This window comes from Odocoileus virginianus, chromosome 15, assembly GCF_023699985.2.
Source record: "Odocoileus virginianus isolate 20LAN1187 ecotype Illinois chromosome 15, Ovbor_1.2, whole genome shotgun sequence".
NCBI lineage: Eukaryota > Metazoa > Chordata > Mammalia > Artiodactyla > Cervidae > Odocoileus > Odocoileus virginianus.
This window is the reverse complement of record NC_069688.1, coordinates 24,111,777-24,130,232: the sequence shown is the minus strand read 5'-3', so window position 1 is coordinate 24,130,232 and position 18,456 is coordinate 24,111,777. Positions and strand designations below refer to the sequence as shown.

The 18,456-nt window shown below is 36.8% G+C and overlaps 1 protein-coding gene across 16 annotated transcripts in view; it reads left to right on the top strand.

Moving 5' to 3' along the window:
- STAU2 (staufen double-stranded RNA binding protein 2) overlaps positions 1 to 18,456 on the top strand; it is a 293,835-nt gene that overhangs the window by 159,713 nt on the left and 115,666 nt on the right. For 14 of the 16 annotated variants that reach the window (XM_070477173.1, XM_070477176.1, XM_070477170.1 and 11 more), the window contains 2 exons: positions 956 to 1,263; positions 18,113 to 18,226. In XM_070477173.1, coding sequence (XP_070333274.1) covers positions 956 to 1,263; positions 18,113 to 18,226 — 422 coding nt within the window. Of the gene's footprint in view, positions 1 to 955; positions 1,264 to 6,688; positions 10,372 to 18,112; positions 18,227 to 18,456 lie in introns of those variants that run through there. The other 2 variants (XM_070477177.1, XM_070477167.1) reach the window with 2 other exon arrangements.

Genomic DNA, 18,456 nt, shown 5'->3' with positions numbered 1-18,456 from the left:
GAATCTGCATATGGCCTGACTTGAGCTAATACACTTGAGAAGCTGACAGGGCACATTCTAGACTGCACATGGTGGCTACTTGTTTGTGAGTGAGTCAAAGCTGGTTGCCAGGAGTCTAGGTTGGGCAGCTGAGCAGATGGATGGTGGTACATGTTGTTGTTTAGTCACTAGGTCGTGTCCAGCTCTTTTGTGACCCTGTGGACGGCAGCCCAGCAGGCTTCTCTGTTGATGGGCTTTCCCAGGCAAGAATACTGGAGTGAGCTGCCATTTCTTTCTCCAGGGAATCTTTCTGACCCAGGGATCAAACCCACATCGCCTGCATTGACAGGGCAATTCTTTACTACTGAGCCGCCAGGGCAGCCCTATCATGATGAGATAAGCCAGATAGGAGACAGTTTGGAGGACGAAGATGCTTTGTCAGTTTTTAACATGTTCATGAGGTAGAGTTGACAGTGGGACATCCTTGTGGAGAGAGGAATATCAGCAGGCCATTGGATGTATGAGTTTTCTGCTCTGATAATTTGGACTGACCCAGCCATCATTTTACCTCTGTGTCTCAACTGCTGCATATGTTAGGGATTTTGTGTCTCTTTTATGAGATCATAAAATATTAAATTGCAGTCTGAAGACCCTGCACATTCCTAATCTTACCCCCATTGCACTTCTACATATCAGTAACCCATGTTCCTCCATAGCTTCTCCACCACATACGCTTTCCCTTGAAGTCACTTTTGTGATTTTTTTAAGACAATGATTTTTAGGAATATTGAAACGTACATTTTTCGCCTCCAAAGAGGAGACTGCATTTGCCTTTGCAAGTATGGGGAAGACGGGTGCTTAACAGTGTTTTTCATTGCCTTGTTTCAAGTGGAATCCTTGAGTCACTAATGCTCTAACATGTTTCTGTTTCGCTCATTTTAAGTGTAATAACAATGTTCCTTTATTTTACTTATAGCTCCAAAAGGAATTCTTCATTTGTCTCCTGATGTTTATCAAGAGATGGAAGCCAGCCGCCACAAAGTAATCTCTGGCACGACTCTAGGCTATTTGTCACCCAAAGATATGAACCAACCCTCGAGCTCTTTCTTCAGTATATCTCCCACATCGAGTAGTTCAGCTACAATTGCCAGGGAACTCCTTATGAACGGAACATCTTCTACAGCTGAAGCCATAGGTTTAAAAGGAAGTTCTCCTACTCCCCCTTGTTCTCCAGTACAACCTTCAAAACAGCTGGAATATTTAGCAAGGATTCAAGGCTTTCAGGTATGAATTAAAAGCAAAACCAAGAAAACAAAGCAATTCATTAGCCCCTAGTCCTCCATCTCTGTCCATCAGAAAGCTCATTCTTGCCTGCTAGTGTGACTTCTATGCCACTTACATTGTAAATCATTAGGAACACAGAGGACAGAAAAACGAGCCATGTGCACATGCCTCATTTTAAAGATTTTTCATTCTCTCCAGTAATTATTTTTTGCTGCCTGGCTCTCCTCCATTTTCTTTCTTCCTCCTCTATTTTTTTTTTTTAAGACATTTTTCATCCTCTGTTCCGTCTTCTGATTGGTCTCAATTGGGCACATCTATTCCCTCCACTCTGTCTTCCCAAGTAAAGATCCTGCCTTCATACATTTGGTCTTAGTAAACACTAAGTGCTCCCTCAGTTTACAGTAAGGTTGAGTTTTTCTAATGCTGATTTTACTTTCATAGCAATTTTTTGAATTTGGCATTCTGTTGCTAGTAATGATTCAGAGATGCCACTAAGGTACAACATCCTAGAAGTCTGTTGTCTTAGGAGTTCATTAACCTTGGTGTTAGAACAGTAATAAATGCTTTCTAGCTGTTAGAGGCATAAAAACATGTATTGTTTGACTGGATTGTGTTTTGAGCCATCTAGGGTAGCACCTACCTCAGATGGTACCAATAATTCTATTTCACTGGGCAGTCTACACCTAGCTTATAGGCCTCTTGTGTATAAGAATTTGGGGCTGGAAACTCTCTCCCTCCCCTATTTAGTCATTGTTCCCTTTTGGGAAAAAAAAACAAAAACCAATAATCCTCTGTGGGTAGATCTTTTAAAAGAATTGTTAACTCTAGGAAGAGGAAATACCTGTGTTTTGACATCTTAGTTGCCTTGAAAATCCTGTACTGAACTGTAACCACTCGACTGGATGAGCAGCGGCGGGCTTGTGTGTGGAAAGAACAGGCTGTCCCCGCAGAGTTCGCTATTTTCATGCCCCTTTCCATCTTAGTCTTATTCCCTACGACCAAAAGCTGTAATTTCCTTTAGAAATGCTCTAGAAGGTCTGTATTGTCTAAAATGATCATGTATTTATAATTTTTTTTTTCAAATTTAGATATGAGAGAAGATCACGTGGTTGAGGGGGTGGAATTTTTGCATGTTTTTTTTTGGTTTGTTTGTTTCCCTTCACAGAAACCTGATTCTTTCCAATCTCTTGCCAGGTAGTGGTTAGTGTTTTTAATTAGATTATTAATGTGAAATCTAAAAAGCTGTTAGCAGTTTTTGGCTCTGTCATCTGAAATTTTAATCATTTAATTTAAAAATTAAAATTTTAGAGTTTGTTTTTGTGGTTTACCTTAAGAATAATAATCACTGTTTAAAAGGACCTTGATTCACACAGTTAAAAGTCCTGGAAAAAAAGAACTAAGCAATTTTTAGTTCTATCTGTAATGTACATAGGATGAACTAGAAATAAACTGTGATGGAAAGGAATTCACTGTTTATTTACAAATCTAGTTGTCTAAAAATGTCCAAAAGTAATACTACATTTGGATTTTTATAGAAACAAAGCACAAATTGATTCAGGCTCTGAATTGATTTTTTTTGCTTGGAGAAGTTATATGGTAGATGTTCATTTTGCTGCCAGAACTACTTAAAATTTTAAATTTGTATTTATTTGTTAATTCTTGGCAGTTACAGCAACTATAATTTTAAAATAGTTTTGCTTTAGTCAAAATGTAGAATCTGTTACTCCTATATTTGGGTTGACTACTCAGACCCTTTTTTTTTTTTTTCTTTAAAGTTTATGCTGAGATAATACGCACTTATTTATGGACAAGTTAGTAAACATTTCCAAATTGTGTATGGTGATTTTTACATACTAATGAATATAAGCAGATGGTTTGAAACATTACTGTGCTTCTTTGGTCAAATGAGCTTGGTGTTGATATGAAATATTGTGTTGCTGACAAGCTGCAGCCTGCAGCTGTGTGGTGAACATACTGTGGGAAATGGCTCCATGCCCTGACAGGTGCCCAACACATCCTCATAACGTCACAGTAGAAGAGTCTTTGTGGTTAAGAGTTTTAAAGCCTATTTCTTTATAGGTAACTTTCTCAGGTGTATTTACCTGCTAGAAAAACATGTAGATTGTTTCTATTTCTTAAATGTTTTAATTGGACCATAGTTTAGAAATGATAGGGCCAGCTTGTTACGGATTCCATGCTATTGTGTTATTTTTATTTCTGGAACTTAAAAACAATAAATTCTTTCTCTGTGTCTCAAGGTTAGTACTTTTAAAATTTTGTTATTGTACACTGAATAGATATTATTGCTTATTGAATACTGTATAAACTCTTCTCTGGCCTTCTGTGCCCATTGACATTTGATTTAAGCCTACCAGAGCCATTGTATGTGACAGCTATGTTGTATTAAAAGTAAAAAATATATTAGTGTACTGAAACTATATTGTTTTAACTTTAAAATTTTTTTCATTACCCACTCTTTAACTGAAATTTATGAGTGACAAAAAGCTTATTTGCTCACCATAATGAAAGTATTAAACTCACATCCTTTCCCTTAAGTCTATAAAACAGTTAAAATTATTATACAGTTAAAAGTTATTATTATTAATAAAACTGGCTCCGCAGGTCAGAAGATGACTGAACACTTGCATATTCTCAGTAATTCTTTTATCCTTGCTTGGGCTAACCTAAAGTTTTTAATCACATTTTAGATGCAAGCTTTTGGATTTCTATCATAAATGAATATTGATTTTTTTTAAGTTTTATTGAGTATGGTTTTTTAAATTTTCTTTTAGAGCTTGAATGTTATTGACTTACTACTTTTTAGGAAAAAAAAGTTTTTTATCAGTAGTTCTGCGATCCTGAAGCTTTGTCCAGCCCAGTCAGTATGCTTCTTTAACTTCTGTGCATTTCATGAAAATTCATTTGAAATACAGGTATACCTTAGTGTCCAGGGTTCCTTGGTGTGTACTTGATACTCTCTAATTATAATGCCAAAATGTTTCAAAATTAGTCAGTTTCTTAAAGAAAATCATTATGGAGGAGACATTTTTGAAATGCTCATCAGCTTTTGAGCTGAAGTAGATTTTGTTTCTTTGTGTTATAATTTACATTATTGTGAGTTTTTGCATCATAAATATGTTTTCCATACTAATTATATTAGAAATCTCTGTATAATTAACTGTAAGCAGTTTCATTGTTTAATTGAGTCATTAGAAAAATTAGACTGAAAATTAAAATGAATTATTTTAGTAAATTATCCTTTCTAGATGGGTTTAATTTTAATCTTTTAGTCTGTACCCTTCCTTGTGATTATCATCCAGTGAGCAGTATTGTTTTTAAAACCTCCAGAGTGAAATATAAAAAATCAGATTTTTTTTTTTCATATTAAGGGTGTAAAGAAGGCACTTAGTATCTTAGTTAAACCATATTTAATTTATTTTTTAAAAATCAGGGAATGTTTTACTGGGCGGAGTACCTTTTCATTATTGTGAATTCTAGATGTTGGTGCGATTTTTAGCTAGATGAGAATGTCAGTGGAATGCTCAGAATTATCTATTTAATTAAAAACTTTCTTTTCAAGTACAATTCAAACATAATACCTTTCAACTAATATGTCTTCTTTTTTGAAGTTTAGTATGATTACAGCAGGTTTCTTTTATGATTATGGGCCTCTCTTAAATATTTATTTTTGGCATGTATGACATAACATATTTTAACAGTTTGGCCTTAGTACAGTTTACACTGAGATGGGACATGGAGAGTGGGGCTTGCCCAACTCAAGAATCAACGTTTGTCCTTTCTCTTTTTTCTTATTTTCCCTATACCTCACTTTTTGTAATCCATGTATTTATAATCTGAGTTTTTTTAATTTATAGTCAGGCTGACTTATAATCAGGCTATTTGCGGCTAGTTTTTTTTTGGAGTAAGGGGTCCATTTTTTAAAAACCAGTATAAGTAAAATTTTGTAGATTTCTAATAGGAAAATATGGAGAAAGAAATTATGCATGGACATATACTCCCCCGCTTAAAAATGTTTTCCCCCATTTCTAATTTGTCCTCGAAACATAACTTACCATGTCACTTCTGAGCCCAAATTTTCATCTACACTGTTACACAATGTATATAAAGTGATGAGAAATTACTCAGAGTACAATGAGCAAAATACATTTATGGGTTTGGCATGGGGTCAAGAGATTTTGCTCTGATTTATAGTCACTTCTTACAGAGCCCTCTTGGACTTAGCCTCAACTTTCCAAAGACCTTGGAGAAATTGGAAGAATTCTCCTAAAGTCTTTGGTCTTCCTGTGGTGACCCTAAAACTCCGATTTGTTCTTCAAATGGACAGCCTGTTATCTGCAAACTGACCTGTTGTCTGGTTTCTTCAGAGTTTGATATACTTGGCCAAAACCTCAAGGGCACACAAACTGTCAATACGTTTCACATAACTATAGTTCATAAGCTCACTTGCCTGAAATTTCCAACTATTTAGAGAAAAATATTGCATTTGAAGAAAGAAAGCCTGGTGCATATAAAAACACAGTGGGATGAATAACAGTTAAGAATCAAGAAGACTCAAGTAAGATAGTCCATTTGTTGTTTAGTCGCTAAGTCGTGTCTGACTCTTTGTACCCTATGGACTGTAGCCCACCATGCTCCTCAGTCTGTGGGATTTCCCAGGCAAGAATACTGGAGTGGGTTGCCATTTCCTTCTCCAGGGGATCTTCCCAACCCAGGGATTGAACCTGCATCTCATGCATTGGCAGGCAGCTTCTTTACCACTGAGCCTCCAGGAAAACAAAATAGTCCATTATTACCACATAAACTTTTCAAGAGTAACTCCACCCTAAATCTCTGCAGAATGTAATCAGGATAGACATACTCTTGAGCCTTGATACACCAGCATATACATAATAAGATACATTTCAAAGAAAGAGTAATACATAGAAGAGCTGTCCTAACACAGTGACTTTGATGTGGATCTGAAATGAGCCACTGATGTGCAGAAAAAAATAGTTGCCATTATGTTATCATCCCCAACTGGAAATATCTGTAGCCTTTTCTGTTTGTATTGCAAGAGATTTCAAGAATTCTATTTCAAATTATTTGAAAAGCAATAAGCAATTATTTCTTCAATCAAGTTGAAGAAAAGGAAATTATTTTTCATCTAAAGGTGAATTTCATTTCCTTTTGCTAGAGATGGTTGGCAATGATGTGATTTTTTACTTAGTAACAGAAGATTAATTGTAGTATTCATCAGGTACTATATCATGTCAGGCTGGTGTATGTATATATACCTATTTTTTCTAAGTCACGTTGAAATGGTTTATTTTCCTCTCTTCAGCATTCGGCTACAGCTGCAAGGTTTTTTTTTCTCCATGAATGACAGCGTTTAAAATTTCAAATGTATTGTTCTCTTCTCATCCAGGACAACTCTTGAGAAAAAGAGAGCAGTCTGTGGAATGCTGCATGTAGAGTTTTCTGCACACTGGAAAAAACTACTCTGACATGCCAGGGGTATTAGAAGATACATGAGTGAACAAGGAAATGAAACTGACATTTATTGACTGCCTTGTTATGTATCAGAGAGCGAAAGAGGCATTACACATATTATTTTATGACACAGCAGAAATGCCGGTACATTTTTGCTTCTTGATTACAAATCTTTATTTTAAATCCAACTATTTTATAGTGTTTGAAGCCTGATTCCTGAAGGTAGGATTAGTGTTCATGGTAATATGGTCTTTTGGATATTGCTTTGGTTTGGTCATAGATTGCATTAATAAATTTATTTATGCCTTTCACCCTGGTGGCTCAGATGGTAAAGAATCTGCCTGCAGTGCAGGCAGCTCAGGTTTGATCCCTGGCTAAGGAAGATCCCCTGGAGAAGGGAATGTCTACCCACTCCAGTATTCTTGCCTGGAGAGTTCCATGGACAGAGGAGCCTGGCGCAGGCTACAGTCCATGGGGTTGCAAAGAATCGGACATGACTGAGCTACTAACACTTTCACTTCTTTTTTCTTTCATGCACTCCACTGTGTACACAACTGAGTCTGAGTCATTTAAGAGTTAATTCTATTTTGAGCTGGAAGGAACTTTAGATTTTATTCAGAGATATAACTTTATGATGTAAATACACATTTGCGGAACTACACAAATAAAACATCCTATTACTAATGCAGGTTACTCATGTTCACATAGAGAATTATTAGTTCCTTCTAATCCCTGGCCGATTTCAGGTTCAGGGAAGTTCTGTCTTCACATAGTCTCATCAAAAAGCAGATTTAACTGTTAGAAGTAAGAGATGTTTGAAAAGCTCCTAAAATGTTTTTATCTGTAGTATTGCTTTTTAAAGTACAATAAAAGTTCAGAATCAAGTCCTATAGTACTGTTGTCCCCAACCTTTTTGGCATCAGGGACCAGTTTTCTGGAAGACAGCTTTGCCATGGATTGGGCAAGGGCTGGTTTCTGGGTGATTCAAGCACATTGCATTTATTGTGCACTTTATTTTTATTTTTATTACATCAGTTCCACCTCAGGTCATCAGGCATTAGATCCCAGAGGTGGGGACCCCGGCTAGAGAACATTTGAAGAAACAAGGACTACAATTGGAGAAAGATACACAGTCCACAACTTCAAAAATTCTAGAAATCGTAGATAGTACATTAAGAATAGTTTTCATTAATTTCAGTATGTATGTGAAGAACAGATGGATATGAAGTTAATTCATTTATAAAATATAATTGAATACTGGAATTGATTTAGTTAATAAATAAATTGAATATTTATTTATTTAATCACTCTGGGCAGCTACTTAATAAGTACCTACACATGCCAGGTAGCATACTAAGCAGTGGGCATAGGAAGTGTTACGGTCAAGTTGGGGTCAGACAGGAAAATAAAATCAATACACAGAAGATTGGCCACTATTACAATTGAGTCCAGTTTCCAGGGATCAGTTTTTTAACATAATGCAACAATTTAGTTAAAAAATTACATATTTGTAGTAAATATGTAACATGCTACAATATACTGCAGGAAATAATGAAATGCCTTCCTCATGTAATAAGCATCATTATAGGTGTAATGTGGTAAGTGATCAGGGGAGGTGTGGTCAGCCATGTTTAGAAAAATGGGTGGGAATGAACAGCTCTGACCGATTGAATTAGGAAGTATTCATAGCAGAGGGACTTTTGAATAAATTTTAAGAAGTACATAGATTCTTAAGGTGAATTCTAAGAAGGAAAGGAATTGTAGGCAGAAGGAGGTAAGTACTCGAGACATAAAAGGGCGCGTGTTTTAGAAATGCTCAGAATTCAAAGCGGAAGTGTCAGCAAGGAAGCTGAAAAGACATGTGTGTGTTGCTGAGGATTTGAAGTTAGCTGTTAGAGACCACCAACTTCTTTTTTAAAGGATGGTGACATTGGTTTTTTATTTTAGAGAGAGAATTTTGTAGGCATGTGGAGGAGGAACTAGACAAAAAAAAGATTGGTAGAAGAAAGACCAATTAGAGTGACTTTGCTTGAATTCAGTAGAAAAATAGCAAAGATTGAATTAAGCAAAGCTAATGGTTGTCAGGGCTTCCCAGGTGATGCGATGGTAAATAATCTGCCTGCCAATGCAGGGGATGGAGGAGACTTGAGGTTGATCCCTGGGTTGTGAATATCCCCTGTAGAATGAAATGGCTACCCACTCAAGTATTCTTACCTGGAAAATTCCATGGACAAAGGAGCCTGGCGGGCTACAGTCAATGGTCGCAACAAGTCAGAACAACTGAGCTACGAGCACACGGTTGTAGAGGAGTGGGGCAGAGGTGCAGGTGTTCGCAGTACAGATAAGTGGATTAAATGGTCTCTTGTGCCTACTTCTGTGAGGGTACCTTCACTTCTCTTATCAGGAGGGAAGCTAGATTTAATGCATTGAAGAGCAGTTAGAGGCTATCTGAGGATATGTTGACCATTCCAAGAATTTGAGAATAAAGTAAAGCAGGAAGATAGTATGAATGTTTTAGGAAAGGTTCTATTTTTTAGTATGAATGTCATGAATTAACTTAGAGGAGGTGAACTTGAGTTGCCTTTGGGACTTTCAAAGTCAGCTGTGTAGTAGGCATTGGTCAGTGGTTCTGGTGAATAGCAAGAGGGCATAGGACACAGATATTCGAGAGTCTTTGGTGTGCAGATGTAACTGATGCCATAAAAGTAGGTAAGACTGACCAAGAAAAGTGGGCAAAGACCTCGGAGATATTCCCAATGAATACTAACAGTTTAAGGGACTGGTTCATTCATTAAGTCAACTGAAGTCTATTGAGCACCTGCTATGAACTGGGTGCACTTTTTGGCAATAAGGATATAGTGTAAATGACAGTCAAGTGTTCTGTCCTCGGGGAGCCGACATCAGCATGGGATTGATGGGAGTGGGATGTGGAATATGGCCAGGGCGAAGGGAACAGGACAAGTGGAAGGGTACACAATCACATCTGGACACAAGATAAATTCAAATGATTAGTCTCCTAAGGTAATAACTAATTGGAAATTAATTGGGAGATTAATTATGATTATTTATGAGAGGTAATGAGCAATGACTTAGTGTTGCCAGCTGTTGTGTCACTGTGTCAAATAACTATATCTTTTAATTGTTTAATCGATTGCATTGAGGTATAATTTACACCTGATAAATTACATCCATTTTAGTTATATAGATTGATGAGTTTTGAAAAATGTATACCACTCTGTAACTACAACCACAGTCAAGATGGGAATGTTTCTATTACTGTGAAAAAATTCCCTGTTGCCTCTTTGTAGCCTGTTTTTCTCACCTCTCTGTGGCTTGGTGGCAATCAGGCTATCCTTCGTTAGTATTAGATTAGTATTGCCTAAAATTTCATAAAAATGGAATCATACAGCGTGAACAGACAGTTTTGTCTCCTGCTTCTTTCACTCACTGTAATGTTTTTGAGATTGTTCATGTACATATCAGCGGTTTGCTCCTCTGTGTTTCTAAGAACTAGTTCATTGCATGGACATGTACCACAAACTATCCGTTTATCTGTTGATGGACGTTTGCGTTGTTTTCAGCTTGAGGCTATTATGAATAAAGCTGTTTGCAACTGTTCATGTACAAGATTTTGTGCAGAGTTTCCAGTTCTCTTGGAAAAAGTACCTCAGAGTGAAATTCCTGGGTCACATGGTAAGTGTCCATACAAACTTAGAAGAAGCCATCAGATTCTCTTACAGTGTGCTGTATCATATTGCATGGGCTTCTCTAGTGGATCAGTGGTAAAGAGTCTGCCTGCCAATGCAGGAGACGTGGCTCAATCCCTGGGTCAGGAAGATCCCCCTAGAGAAGGAAATGGCCACCCACCCCATATTCTTGCCTGGATTCTGTGGACTGAGGAGCCTGGCGAGCTACAGTCCATCGGGTCGCAAAAGAGTCAGACACAACTTAGAGACTAAACAACCAAAGCAACAGGAACTCATGTTGCCTTCCTCCCAGGACTGTATGAGGGTTTCATACATTGATGAGCCTTATTCTATGAAGGATACAGTGCTGTCTCATTCATATTTTAGTTTGTATTTTCCTGATGACCCATAATATGCACTTCTTTTCTTGTGCTTGTTGGCCAATTTTCTCTTTGTGAAATGTCCACGTTTTTTTCTCAGTTTCTGGTATCGATTTTTAAAGATTATTGTGTGATCAGAGTTTTTTATATATTCTAGATAGAGGTCCTTTCTGTTGCAGATATTATCTCCCTGCCTGTAACTTGTCTTTTCAGTATCTTAATGGCATCTTTTAAAAAGTGGAGAAGTTTTCAGTTTTGATGAAGTTCAATTTTTTGTTTTTTTTTTTTCCATAAATTATACCTTTTTTATCCTATCTAAGGAATTTTTGACTACCCCAAGTTTGCAAAGATTTTCTCTGATTTTTTTCTAAATACTTTCTGGTTTATACCTTTGTGTTTCATGCTGATATTCATTTAATTTTTTGTGTATGGTATGGGTGAGAGTCTCTTTTTCCCAAAGGATAATCAGTTGTTTCTGTACCATATATGTAGTGTGTTGTTTTACTCTAGCTGCTCTTAAGGTATCTGTTCATTGTTGGTTTCACCAGTTTGGCTGTGCTATGTCTAGTGTTGTTTTTAATCCTGCTTGGGATTCATTTAGCTTTTTAGATTACCATAATGTTTCTCATTAGTTTTGAAAGATTTGGGGCTAGTTTCTTTTTTTGTTTTTTGTTTTTTTTTCAAAAAAATTTTTTTTGCCCTTTTCTTTGTCTTCTCCTTTTGGGACTCCAGTTACATATGTGTTGAGCCTCTTGATATTGTCTTTGAGGTCTTTGAGACTATTTACAGTTTTTCACCATCTTTGGATTGTGTAACTTTGGTTGGTTTATTTTCAGATTTACTGGTTCTTTTTTCCGTCCTCTCCAATTTGCTGTTGAGTCCATATAATAAATTTTTCATTTCAGTTATTCTACCTTTTTGGGGTGGGGGCTTCCCAGGTGGCACTAGTGATAAAGAGCTCGAATGCCAGTGCAGGAGATGCAGTTGGATCTCTGGGTTGGGAAGATCCCTTGGAGCAGTGCATAGCAACACACTCCAGCAGTCTTGCCTAGAGAATCCCATGGATAGAGGAAGGAGCCTGGCAGGCTACGGTCCATAGGGTCGCACAGTCGGACACAACTGAGCGACTAAGCACAGCACATTGTATCTGTTTGATCTGACATTTCTATTTGATAATTTTTTAATTGGTGATGCTATCTACCGTCTCATCCTCTGCCACCCCCTTCTCCTTTTGCCTTAAAACTTTCTCAGCATCAGGGTATACAGAGTGCCTATATATACTTATTTTCCTTTGACCTTGAAGAAAGTTTTCCTTGTTAAAAAATTATTTCTTTGCAAAGCCTGTAGATTTTCATGTAGCTTGTTTTACATATGTAAATGGCTGTGTGTGAGTGCATCAAAACCTGAGTACAAACTATGGAAGAGAGGAGCTTCTTTTCTTGTAGATGTGTAATTGACTGTTAAAAATTTTGTAGTGTTAAGTTTTGATGGAAATGTAAAGCTAAAATAATTCTGTGTGTGTATGTATCATTTATACATTAATTGGCTGCCTCCTTAGACCTTCACTAGCATAGTCAATGAAGCAGAAAAGGAGTGAACAAAGATTTAGGATTTGTGTCATGTACAAACTCACCACTTAAAGTAAGAATGCAGTTATCTTCCTTAACAATACTGAGAACACATCTGTTGTTGCATTTTGTTAGACAGTTTTTTTCTGTGACTTTATACTAGAAATAAATCTGTACATCACTGCTAGATTTTGTATACCAAATAAAGTCATGTAATTTTCAAATCTTTTCCTAAGTATATAATTTCCAAAAGAGAGAAAAGATAATTACAAGTTGAGGCTCAGTCTGTATAATGTGATTTCATTCATTCACTTATCCCTGTAGAGGCATTAATGTGACAGGCATATTGTATGCAGAGTAAAATAGATTACTCATCCAGCTAAAACACTGGTACATGACTGAGCATGTTAAATATATGTTTACATTTTAGTTATAAAGGACTTGACTTTAGTTATGAAAAGCATTGAGGAAATAAGCTTTAGGGAAAGTCAATTACAGACATTATCCTAATGTAATATTATTCTTCATAATTATACATCATGTCATATCTTAATTTTTAACATTATTATGGGATGTGTTATTCTAATAGTATCTATTATTTATTTTAATGGTAACCGTGAGCCAGGCATCATTCTAAGTACTTTTCCTGGGGAAACTTCTTTTATTTATTACTTATAAATTTATTAGTCATAAATAGATAACAGTGTGGATTTGTATTACTACCTGGGAAAGTGAAAGTGTTTGTTGCTCAGTCATGTCCAACTCTTTGTGGCCTCATGAGCTGTAGCCCGCCAGGCTCCTCTGTCCATGGAGTTCTCCAGGCAAGAATACTGGAGTAGGTTGCCATTCCCTTCTGCAGGGGATCTTCCTGATCCAGGGATCAAACCCAGCTCTCCTGCCTTACAGGTGGATTCTTTACCATCTGAGTCACCAGGGAAGCACCCAGATAACTGAGATGATTTACATGTTCTCACGTCATCTAAAAATGTAGTTTCTGTTGTTTAGTTGCTGGGCTGTGTCTGACTCTTTTGTGACCTCATGGTCTGTAGCCCGCCAGATTCCTCTTTTCTGTTCATGAGATTTCCCAGGCAAGAATACTGGAGTTGGTTGCCATTTCCTTCTCTAAGGGATCTTCCCGACCCTGGGATCAAACCTGCGTCTCCTGCAGTGGCAGGAGGGTTCTTTACTATTGGGCCACCTGAGGAGCCCCCCCCCCAAAAAAGAGGTGTAGTTAAGAAATATTTATTACCAATTTACTTATTAGAGTAATATTTATCAAAGAGTATTGTTTTATGCTTTGCTAAGAATATGCTGATTTTCATGTTAATAAAGATTTCGATCTTTTGTACAGCTAGTGTGCAGACTCTGCAAGAATCAAGCATGTTTGGAGTATTCTAGGATCTAGTACTAAGTTGCCACTCTTCAGCTCTTTGCTGTTCTCACCCCTCCTTGGAGGCCATAGCTACAGTGGGATCTCTGCCTGCTGCTGTGGACTAAATTCATGAATGGGAGGGGTGCTCATCAAACATGTTTTCTTGACATAGTGATGATGTTAATTATCAGATGTCAATGTACAGACCGTTATCTTAACAATCTATTGAGCAGCTTTCTTTGAACATGGACCTTTTTTACACTCTCTTTATTTTTGTCCCACAGCGGGTGACCGTTAAAAATATGTAACAGACAAGCGGTTAACCAGTTCTCTGATGAGATTAGTAAAATAGTAGTCTGACATTAGGGGATTTCTCAACCTCTGCAAGAAACAATTTGATTCAACTTTTTGAGAGATAGGGGGTATAGAATTAAAATTTTTCATTTGAATAGTCCCTCATGTTTTCAGAAGGGCATGAAAAAATTCACATACCTAGCTTTTTATATAAGTTATTTTATTGCTTATAGTATTTTTCCTTATTTCATTTTTTTTAAGGAATGAGGATATTTATTCAAATCAAATCAAGGTTTGCCATTTAAACATATCACAAATTGAGCTTTGAATTCTTTATTTCTTGAGTTATCTGAATAGTTTCAGACACAAATCACTTCTTCTCCTTTCAAGAAGAAGAAATCTCTAGACTGGTGGAAATTGTTAACAGCATGCACAATTATAGCATCTCATCTGGGTTTATGCGATTACAAATCAAACTAGGAAACTTATTTTAACATAAAAATTATTATAGATTTGCAAATTTCAAAGGAAGCTGCATTATTTAATTTGCACATACTGGAATTTCTGACCCATTATTTTTAGTGGAATATTTTTTGTAAGCCCAAGAGAAAGAAACAAAATGTCAATTTGCTGTGGTCAATGGTGTTATAAATCCAGAACTAGTGCTACAACAGTGTAAGAATCAAGATGAGTTGTGTACATTTTAGAATACAAAAGATAGCAAAATTATATGATTCATAAACAGTAAATCTTAAATAAACATAGGAGATGATTCTGTAGTTTTCTAAAATTAACTTTATTCATTTTTCTTTGATCAAAATCAAGATCTATGACACTGGAATATTATCATTGTACATTGGAAATTTTAGGGCCACATTTGTAGAAACAGCAGTTTTGTTGTAGCAGAAATATTTCACCCATCAATCCTGAAGATTTGTACATTGTAGAATGCAGTGGAATATTATTACCCTAATTATTTTAGCCTAGAGTTCTAAGATCCCTGGTTTCTGCTGATGTTTTGAATCATCAGAAGCATTTTTAGAGTTAGAAAGATGAATTTTAAAATGTCATTCATACATTATTCTCCTTTAGAAATTCAGTTTTATGAACTCTAATGTTTCTATGTCCAGGAAGAGAATAAATAACTGAAGAGTCGTTTCCAACCTGTTTTATTGGTGATTGATTATATAAAATTTGATTCTTTCTTAAGACCTTTTGTCTGTATATTGTAACTTTTTATTTAATTTGAAATCGTGTCCTCAAGCAGTAGTTTCCTATATATTTTTTTTACATATTATCTGTTTGGAGGGAGCAGTCTCAGTGCAGTGAGGGTATAAACATGGAATGATTTTATTTCTCCAGCCACCACTTTTGCCCATGATCGGTCATATCTCTCATTCATGTTTCTTTTTATATTTGGCAAACCCCATGGTTTTCTGATCATCTTTAGTTTTGAAAAATTTAGTGCAGTTCACTGTAAAACTACAAGCTCATGTCCACCCCCCCCCACCCCCCTGCCCCACTGCCAGCTGTCTGTTTTGGCTCAAGATGCACAGGGGAGGGAGGGTATACGGTGATTTCCTCTTGTCTTCCTCATACTCCAGCACCTTTGAATACTGCGATTGGTGGGCTGGGGACTTGATCTGCTTCTGAGGCATGTTCCTCCGCATTCTGCCTCTGTTTCAGGCCTGGTCACTTCTCTGATGGAAGCCCTGCAAATGGACTAGGGGAGGGGAGGGACTCGAGGAGGCTAACACTTAGCCTAGTTTCATCCATTACTAGTTTCCTTGTAGATGATGTTCACTTTTTTTTTTCCTTTGTTGAAGTGTAGTTACTGTGCAGTATTATGTAAGTTTCAGGTGTGTGATATGGTGATTAACAATTTCTAGAAGTTATACTCCATCTATAGTTACTGTAAAAATACTACATGATTTTCCCAGTTCCCTCCATCTCTGAAGGGCAGCCATGTTTCATTTGGACTTTACCAGTGATCCATGCCTCTGACCTTGTTCTTGGTAGATGTCACTTTGCTTGGCCTGAGAAGCCCTTTGGCTTCTGCTGAGACTCTTTTTCATTGAGTCCTACATGTATTGTTCTACCAATATTCAGTGTCTGTAGGATGTCTAATATTTTACAGGATATTGCAGGCTCATGGTGAATTAGAAGAAAAGCTAAATCTTTCAGGCCTAGTATCCAAGCCACTTATGGAAATGAAGTTTGAAATGTATTTTTTGACTGGAATTGTCTTGTGCTCTTTTTGTCCTTCCTAATTTTCATTTCTCTAGAAGGAAAAAATAAAGCTGCAGTAAGTTGGCTGACATATGAGCATGTTCACTATCAATGTGGGTGTTTAGGAGAGTGTCTTGTCTTTCATATTGTCTTTCAATTGACGTCAAAAGGTGATTATATTTTATTTTAAAAAGCATGTTTTATGATAGCACTATATCAGACATAATATTTTAACTATACCATAAATGGTTGTGAGCTGTAGCTATTGTAGTGTCACCATTGATTGACTTTTGCATAAACCTGTTATGTGGTAAGTTTCATTCCCTCCCCCCTCATATTTCACTGCTGCATAGTAAACAACAGCCCCACATTCTTGAACTCATACACTGAGTGAACTTTTAATTTGCTCAGGAGGTAGAGTGAATTTGAACTGTCATCAAATCCTTTTCCCAAAGTTAATTTGGAAAAAAGATTTTTATAACAAAATCTTTAAAGTGCTTTGGAAACAAAGCTTTGTATGTTGACTTGATTTGAACCCTAAACTACTTTTTATAGATTCCAGGAAGTTTCCCTGCCTTAAGGGATACTAATGGCGAATCTTAACAATCTTACTGGTTTAAAAATGTTATTAAACCATTAGATGAGGATTTATATCATTGTTTTCTGTCAGATCCATATTATATGTGTGTGTGTATATATATGTTTATTTATCACAAAAGCAACACTATTTTTACTTTATTAGCTTAGAATTCAGAGAAGGCAATGGCAACCCACTCCAGTACTCTTGCCTGGAAAATCCCATGGGCAGAGGAGCCTGGTAGGCTGCAGTCCATGGGGTCGCGAAGACTCAGACAGGACTGAGCGACTTCACTTTCACTTTTCACTTTCATGCATTGGAGAAGGAAATGACAGCCCACTCCAGTGTTCTTGCCTGGAGAATCCCAGGGACGGCAGAGCCTGGTGGGCTGCCGTCTATTGGGTCGCACAGAGTTGGACACGACTAAAGTGACTTAGCAGCAGCAGCAGCAGCTAAGAGTTAAACACTGCTTGATAGAACTTTTTTGAAAGTAGATAAATGAAAGGATGGAAATTTTTCCATTGGGCAGATGGACTCACATTCCCCTACCCCGACCCCTCATACCTTACCTCTGATAGAGTGTCTTACACATGGTTTTAATAATGGTTGGTTGTATTCAACTAAAAGAAAAATAATATAGTAACTTTATTTTGGTCTGTACATTATAAGTCATTTCAGTTTAATTCATTTTGATTGTAATGTCAAAATTCCAGACAGAACATGGTATACTAAGATACATACATACATATATATATGTATGTGTGTGTGTGTGAATGTATAACATTGGTTTTATAGGGACTATAATGTAGAAATAGAAGAATGTCAGACCAATCAAGTGGCAGTCACACACACACAGAGTCAAAGATGAAGAAAATTCAGGTTGACAAAGTCTTATTTGATTCAAATGAACTTGACTTATGCTGACCCTGGAGTCCTTTATGCATTATGAAAAGTTGGACAAAAAAGATGAGTGTCGCATTTAGTTGTGAATTTTTCTTCTAGCTGTACTAATGCAGAGCACTCTGCAAAGCATTTCCTAATACTCTTTTAAAGAATATTAATATAAAATATTAGTTAAAATTAATAGAATCTCCATAGATCTTTGAGTCCCAGTAAGGTTTTAAATATTTGAATTGTGTTCTGCATAAGTTACATGAATTTCTTCTTGAAAGATAGAACCTTTGCAAAGGGCCGATTGCATCTGGCTCCCTTTTACTGGTGGCATTCAGCAGCTTGCGTGTGTTCTGTTATAGGTGCACTACTGTGATAGACAGAGTGGCAAAGAGTATGTGACCTGTCTGACATTAGCCCCTGTGCAGATGACCTTCCATGCTATTGGAAGCTCCATTGAAGCCAGCCATGACCAGGTATAATGTGCCACTACCATTTTGCTGTGCTATGGCCCAGCTAAGACATCCCAGATCATCAAAGTGGAAGCTATATGCACACATACAGCTTTGCTTACCCTAATGTATCAGCCACTAGTGCCATTTACTAGACTTTTGAGAAATCAAAATTCTGTGCGTGTGTGTGTGTGTGTGTTGGTAACCTGGCATCTTAGGAAATGTAAATTATTTTTAGACTTCTGGTTTGTGAT